The sequence below is a fragment of the Bradysia coprophila genome, unplaced genomic scaffold (genome assembly GCF_014529535.1).
Source record: "Bradysia coprophila strain Holo2 unplaced genomic scaffold, BU_Bcop_v1 contig_597, whole genome shotgun sequence".
Classification (NCBI taxonomy): domain Eukaryota; kingdom Metazoa; phylum Arthropoda; class Insecta; order Diptera; family Sciaridae; genus Bradysia; species Bradysia coprophila.
The window spans coordinates 1-8350 of record NW_023503836.1 but is presented as its reverse complement, the minus strand read 5'-3'; the positions used below and the strand labels follow the sequence as shown (position 1 = coordinate 8350).

At 32.0% G+C, this 8350-nt stretch overlaps 1 protein-coding gene and 1 long non-coding RNA gene across 2 annotated transcripts; one reads left to right on the top strand and one right to left on the bottom strand.

Moving 5' to 3' along the window:
* The first annotated feature begins 3659 nt into the window (after nt 1–3659).
* On the top strand, nt 3660–5082 carry LOC119083378. The gene is made up of 3 exons (XR_005088852.1): nt 3660–3844; nt 3911–4488; nt 4587–5082. It is a non-coding gene; the product is annotated as an uncharacterized LOC119083378 (long non-coding RNA).
* Nucleotides 4922–7888, bottom strand: LOC119083377 (nibrin-like). Its single transcript, XM_037193091.1, is given in 4 exon segments — nt 4922–5066; nt 5143–7172; nt 7175–7651; nt 7716–7888. Coding segments are annotated over 4 exon segments (2595 nt in total). The 5' UTR covers nt 7744–7888; the 3' UTR covers nt 4922–5006.
* Between the last annotated feature and the right edge of the window lie 462 nt (nt 7889–8350).

Here is an 8350-nt window from a genome sequence, read left to right as displayed (position 1 = left end):
GTTGAAATTCATCATTTGGAAAATAATTAATTTAAACGTTGAAATTCATCATTTGGAAAATAATTAATTTAAACGTTGAAATTCATCATTTGGAAAATAATTAATTTAAACGTTGAAATTCATCATTTGGAAAATAATTAATTTAAACGTTGAAATTCATCATTTGGAAAATAATTAATTTAAACGTTGAAATTCATCATTTGGAAAATAATTAATTTAAACGTTGAAATTCATCATTTGGAAAATAATTAATTTAAACGTTGAAATTCATCATTTGGAAAATAATTAATTTAAACGTTGAAATTCATCATTTGGAAAATAATTAATTTAAACGTTGAAATTCATCATTTGGAAAATAATTAATTTAAACGTTGAAATTCATCATTTGGAAAATAATTAATTTAAACGTTGAAATTCATCATTTGGAAAATAATTAATTTAAACGTTGAAATTCATCATTTGGAAAATAATTAATTTAAACGTTGAAATTCATCATTTGGAAAATAATTAATTTAAACGTTGAAATTCATCATTTGGAAAATAATTAATTTAAACGTTGAAATTCATCATTTGGAAAATAATTAATTTAAACGTTGAAATTCATCATTTGGAAAATAATTAATTTAAACGTTAAAATTCATCTAATTTTGGAAATAATAATTAATTTAAACGAATATGGAAAAAATTAAACGTATCATCTTGGAAAATAATAATTTAAACGTTGAAATTCATCATTTGGAAAATTAACTTAATAATTTAATAAAAACGTTGAAATTCATCATTTGGAAAATAATAATTTAAACGTTGAAATTCATCATTTGGAAAATAATTAATTAAACGTTAAATTCATCATTTGGAAAATAATTAATTTTAAACGTTGAAATTCATCATTTGGAAAATAATTAATTTAAACGTTGAAAATTCATCATTTGGAAAATAATTAATTTAAACGTTGAAAATTCATCATTTGGAATATATTGAATTAATATTTAAACGTTGAAAATTCATTCATTTGGAAATAATTAATTTAAACGTTAAAATTCATCATTTGGAAAATAATTAATTTAAACGTTGAAATTCATCATTTGGAAAATAATTAATTTAAACGTTGAATTCATCATTTGGAAAATAATTAATTTAAACGTTGAAAATTCATCATTTGGAAAATAATTAATTTAAACGTTGAAATTCATCATTTGGAAAATAATTAATTTAAACGTTGAAATTCATCATTTGGAAAATAATTAATTTAAACGTTGAAATTCATCATTTGGAAAATAATCAATTTAAACGTTGAAATTCATCATTTGGAAAATAATTAATTTAAACGTTGAAATTCATCATTTGGAAAATAATTAATTTAAACGTTGAAATTCATCATTTGGAAAATAATTAATTTAAACGTTAAAATTCATCATTTGGAAAATAATTAATTTAAAACGTTGAAATTCAATCATTTGGAAAATAATCAATTTAAACGTTGAAATTCATCATTTGGAAAATAATTAATTTAAACGTTAAAATTCATCATTTGGAAAATAATTAATTTAAACGTTGAAATTCATCATTTGGTAAATAATTAATTTAAACGTTGAAATTCATCATTTGGAAAATAATAATTTAAACGTTAAAATCATCATGTTGGAAATAATTAATTTAACGAAATTCATCATTTGGAAAATAATTAATTTAAACGTTGAAAATTCATCATTTGGAAAATAATTAATTTAAACGTTAAAATTCATCATTTGGAAAATAATTAATTTTAAACGTTGAAAATTCATCATTTGGAAAATAATTAATTTAAACGTTGAAATTCATTCATTTGGAAAATAATTAAGTTTAAAAACAAAACGTTGAAATTCATCATTTGGAAAATAATTAATTTTAAAACGTTTGAATAATTTCATATCATTTGGAAAATAATTAATTTAAACGTTGAAATTCATCATTTGGAAAATAATTAATTTAAACGTTGAAATTCATCATTTGGAATAACGTTAAATTCAATTTATTATTTAACGTTGAAATTCATCATTTGGAAAATAATTAATTTAAACGTTGAAATTCATCATTTGGAAAATAATCAATTTAAACGTTTGAAATTCATCATTTGGAAAATAATTAATTTAAACGTTGAAATTCATCATTTGGAAAATAATTAATTTAAACGTTGAAAATTCATCATTTGGAAAATAATTAATTTAAACGTTGAAATTCATCATTTGGAAAATAATAATTTAAACGTTAAAATTCATCATTTGGAAAATAATTAATTTAAACGTTGAAATTCATCATTTGGAAAATAATCAATTTAAACGTTGAAATTCATCATTTGGAAAATAATTAATTTAAACGTTAAAATTCATCATTTGGAAAATAATTAATTTAAACGTTGAAATTCATCATTTGGAAAATAATCAATTTAAACGTTGAAATTCATCATTTGGAAAATAATTAATTTAAACGTTAAAATTCATCATTTGGAAAATAATTAATTTAAACGTTGAAATTCATCATTTGGAAAATAATAAATTTAAACGTTGAAATTCATCATTTGGAAAATAATTAATTTAAACGTTAAAATTCATCATTTGGAAAATTAATTTCGTTGAAAATAATTAAAAATTTAAACGTTGAAATTCATCATTTGGAAAATAATTAATTTAAACGTTAAAATTCATCATTTGGAAAATAATTAATTTAAACGTTGAAATTCATCATTTGGAAAATAATCAATTTAAACGTTGAAATTCATCATTTGGAAAATAATCAATTTAAACGTTGAAAATTCATCATTTGGAAAATAATTAATTTAAACGTTGAAAATTCATCAATTTGGAAAATAATTAATTTAAACCGTTGAAATTCATCATTTGGAAAATAATTAATTTAAACGTTGAAATTCATCATTTGGAAAATAATTAATTTAAACGTTAAAATTCATCATTTGGAAAATAATTAATTTAAACGTTGAAATTCATCATTTGGAAAATTATTAATTTAAACGTTGAAATTCATCATTTGGAAAATAATTAATTTTAAACGTTAAATTCATCATTTGGAAAATAATTAATTTTAACGTTGAAATTCATCATTTGGAAAATAATTAATTTAAACGTTAAAATTCATCATTTGGAAAATAATTAATTTTAACGTTGAATTCTTCTTGAACGGTGAATTCTTCTGAACCCTTCAGTAAACGACCAAATTTTGGTCGACGAAATTTTGGCCGATTTCGCTTAACATTTGAATTCTTTCGAATCCTTCAGTAAACGACCAAATTTGGTCGACCAAAAAATGTTGTTTATTCTTATAGAGGAAAACACAAGCAAAATGCAAAAAATCGACGAATTTTTGGTCGACCAAAAATGTTGTTTCAACATCTAGCCAAGGCTAGATGAGACTACTTTGAAAATTTTTTAGTCGACCAAATTTTGGTCGAAACATCACCGTAATCATTGCTTATGATGAGTGAACTCTCACAGCAATGAAATGTAATAATGAGAATGCGAAAAGTACAGCAAGACATTAGTGATTCGACTTGATTTGCCCAAGCTCCCAACTTCTGCAATGTTCAAACGTTCAACAACAAATTTCCATCTCGTTATGTTGGATGTTCTAGTTACTAATACCATTGTATTTTCTTACACATCAATAGAATCGAACATCTTTACCCGGAAACCATTGAAAATGTACCCTACAATATTTTCGGCTTCATGAAACCAAAAGTTGCCCTGTTCACGACTCCCAATTCAGAGTGCAATGTTCTGTTCAATATGACAGAAAAATTTCGCCACGACGACCACAAATTTGAATGGACGCGTGAGCAATTCGAAGACTGGTAAGACTCGATTGTAGATGTCGACCTGCTATGCATTCCACCAATTATACATTCATTCATCCACAGGGCCTACAACATATGTACACGATTTCCAGATTATAAAGTTGCTTTTTACGGCATTGGTCCTGGACCTGACGGCACTGAACATCTGGGATGTTGCAGTCAAATGGCCTTATTTGTTCGTTGCGATTTTTACGACCTAACGTCGAATGGCTGTGGTGACACCACAGCTGAGGGATTTTCCTATAACAGCAACCAGCTTGACCTGCCACAAGTTATGAAAATTCAAAGCGAATCGGTTTTAACAGAACATGTCATCATTAATAAAGAAAGTGCATCAGAAAATCTACTACAGATGATATCAACCGCTCTATAAGTGATGAAGTCGAAGAAATGATTGTTGACATGGCCACAACACATATCGATATGGAAAGTTACAGATTGGTCACTACTTGCATTTATCCAAAGAATATGGACGACAGATCTCAGGAGCAGAAGATTTTCGATGAAGCCTGTTTCCATCTCAGTCGCTATATGAACTTGAATGATGATCACTATGATGCCGACAACGATATTATAAAAGTTCCTGTCAAGCGAATATTCGAATTGGTATACAAATTTACTTCGGATATAAACGAGTTCAGGTAAGCTTCCGCCGTTCATCTTACGTTTGCACTTTACTGTTTCTGTAAAGCCGTCGAGTCAATTCGAACAAGAAGATTCAATCGAATGTGTCTTGCAGATACGTTATGCGTAAAATAACTACACAATCGACGAGGATGATGTCTTTCTCATTAAACCGATGGACACGGAAAGTGACGAAGAAGACGACATGCCCGCCAATTGTGTTGATGCGCTTCCACGCCAAGTAGCATCGTCAGATGAAGATTGGGATTAAGTTTTTATATTTTGTACTGTTATACTATACATTTTGAGGAATATTGAACAAACTTACGTGGAAAATAAATATTTTGGTCACTTTTCATATCTAAACAAACCTTGGTTGTAGTAGTTTCCAAGTGCAGCGGGAGGCGGCTTCAAATGACCAAAGTTTTGTGGTAAGTTAAAGGCGTCAACTTATTAAAGAGTAAACGAGAATTTATTTGATAAATGAAAATTAACTTCGCAAAAAAATAGGACGAATTTTTGAGCAATTCGCTGATCAAAATTCGTAGATTTTTGTAGTTTTTATAATTTCTGATGGCACGATGAAGCTCTGCTTCTGTGGAAATGTAAAGGAAAAGCGGAAATAATTTTTGTAATTTTTGTTTTACTGTTATCATCGACAAACTACTCACCTTGAACACTTTACCGCTGGTACTCATCAAATTCATACTCTTAGTGATCACTTGAATACCACATTTGAGAGAATCATTAGATGCTTCCAGCATAGACTTCCCTTTCGAATCCTCCTGCTTCATATCATTCTCCAAACTCGCCGATTTTATGGTATCCTTTGAGCACCAGCCTTGAGTCGGTATCGGAACGGGAGGAGTCGAAATGCAAAACTGGCCAATTTGCCATCCAGTTGAAACATTGTTCGATTTCGCCTTGTCGGCGCGATCATTTCGTTTCCTTGGCCTTGAACGGATAGTTGTGTTGCCTGTGAATGTTTGTGTCAGTGCTGGTCTGCTCAACCAACTATCTGGTGCAATTTGAGACTGAGGTTGTGTGATGGGCATGGGTGGTAGCATCGGAATTGGTGCAACTGGTCCGCTTGATCGAGGATAATTTCGATTATCATCAGAATCTGAGTCACTGCCTTTGGCTGGTCGTGACTTTTTCACTGATGGTTCGTTGTTGAATTTGAATAGATCATCGTCGCTATCCGAATCATTGCCGCCAAAAATGCTTGAGGTTGGACCACGATGAGCGGTTCGTTTACGCTTCGAGGGTGTATCGATTTGAGTTGATGTCCACTTTGGCTGGGAATTATTTGCGGCACGTGATTGCATTTGACTTCCTTGGATAATTGAGATTTCTGTAGGAAAAGTTTCGGAGTTTTTCTCCGTAGAATCACGTTTATTTCCACTTTGTTGGACAGTACGCGTATGTTGATTGTTTGTGTTTTTAGTTGTAAAACTCGGCTTAGAGCTCAGACTATCCCTTCCTTCTATAACTTCTTTTCGGCTTTCGGTTACATGTTCAGTCGTTGAGAAATTTTGGATCTTTGAAGCGGATCTCGCACTGCGCTGTGGAATATCCAAGCTCTGGTTCGATCTGGTTGCCGATGCAAGACTCTTGTCCGACGAATCTCTCTTGCTCGATGTAGCACTTTCATCCGGTGCAGTGTTTTTATCCAGCAGACCTTTTGTGGTCGATGCAGTACTCAGCTTAGCGCTTTGGTTCTTCATTCCTTCTATTGGACTTTCGATTCCATGTTTTGTCTTCGAGAAACTTTGGATTTTTGAAGCGGATCTCGTACTGCGCTGTGGAATATCCGAGCTCTGGCTGGCTTTGGTGGTCGATGCAACACTTTTGTCCGTCGAGCCTCTCTTGCTCGATGCAGAACTTTCATCCGGCGCACTATTTTCGTCCGAAAGAGCGTCTGACTCAGCGCTCTTGTTCAAATTCCGTTTTTTTACCGACCGTTCTTCGATGTCACTTGAATTCTTCCGCTTTTTATTGTTAACCTCTTCCATCGACATGGCAAAATCGACACTCTGTATTAACATGGCATCATCATCGTCATCCATTAGTTCAATTATTTCGGAATTACTGGGAACAGTTGATGCCAGTGTATTCGGCTGGTCGATTGTCTCAGGTACATTTATAGAACTTGTCGATGGTGTTGCAGAACATCCATTTTGATTAGCTGGTGTATCGTTAGCTAACAATTTAGACGGAACCGTTCGAGGCTTGCTTTCGAAATTATCTTTCAACGTGTGGTTAGGATTGCAGAATTTATTCAGCGAACAGTGTAAAATGGCAAGACTGATTTCCGAGTCCGGAACCATCCGACTTCCTTTTGATATCAAAAAATCGTTCAATTCATTCGCAGTTTGCACAGCTACTTGACTCTGGGTTGAGCCCGATGAATCACTTATCACAATTACCCCTGGATTAACGAGGCTCCTTCGTTGCCACTTTTTCGTATCGAGCGATGAACATTTTCCCATGGCACATTCAATGATGCCTTTGAACGTTTCCATTTGTCTGCTGTTCATGAAAACGAATGTTTTTCCAACGAATAACCGTTTTCGGTCAATGTTCGCCTCCATCGACCAGGTGTTTCCACCCACACGCTCCACAATAGCTGGTTGAAACATTTCCACTTTGGGCATAGTACCGTTACTACGAATGGACGACAACATAGCTCTGAAGTAATCGGTTTAACAATTGGAATGGCATGACACAAGCCTTGCAACACTTTCACAGTTAGTGTCAAACTTTTCACGACCAGATGAGTACAAGTGTCCGACCATTGATCGACAAATTGACCGCCCAGAGTGGTAATGTCTCTTTTCAAGTTATTTTTCTCACGCTCGTTCAATGTTGAAGTCAGAACGACAATATCCACTTTCTCCAGCTTCCACGTAAAATCAATGAATCCAAATCGTATGGTGTCACCGTCCTTCAGTAGAACCGGTACTTTCGGATCAATTCGTACATTTGAATTAATTTGCTCGTTGATATAGGTGCCGTATTTTGACTCGGTGTCGATAATTTCTACACGATCTTCATAGGGATGAAGAGTGGCATGAAATCTACCCAACGACGATTGAGTCTGTTCGCCGACAATGTCACATGTCTTGTTTCGACCCACCGTGTAATGGGGCTTATCACAAAGGAGGTAGACTTTGTCTTCTGAAACATTAAAATTAAGCTTGAATCTCTCGCTCATTTTTATACGCACACGATTGTTACATACCATTATTAACTCTGCTTAAAATCCACATTGCTATGGTGAAGAAGCAGTAATCAACAATGTATAACGATTGACTTAAACTGTACGATAAACAATCACAAATCTTAACAAATATTTCATCACAATAAACAACTGCTTGTATTGAGTCAAATACGGTGTGATGTAGAGAAAGGTTATGTTTTGACATTTACCAGCAGTAGAAGAAAAGAAAAAGGAAAAATTGTACTAGAGTCCTACGAAAAATTTTGAAAAACTTTTTTGATTGTGTGATTATTATAGAAGGCTACCGAGTCTACCGACACAACGCTGCTGAGATGATGTAATTTTCGCGGTGTAATTGTCTTGTGTAAAACTAACATAATTTTTTTTACAACAAGAATTACTCAGAAATTACTCTCTTCTGAGGGAATTTCAACTAAACATCATTTTCGATCATACCCTCAATTTTTTCATCTTCTAAGCCAGGTTCTAAAGCAGAGAGATGCTAATATGACGGCTGGGACGCCGTTTCGACGGATAGAGGGAATTTGTCAATCATTTCTGAAAAAAATTGAACCGTATGCGACCAGCTGTCAAATTGAAAAAGACATAACCACAGATTTTTTTAAATACTTCCAGCATCACCAATTTTAATGAAA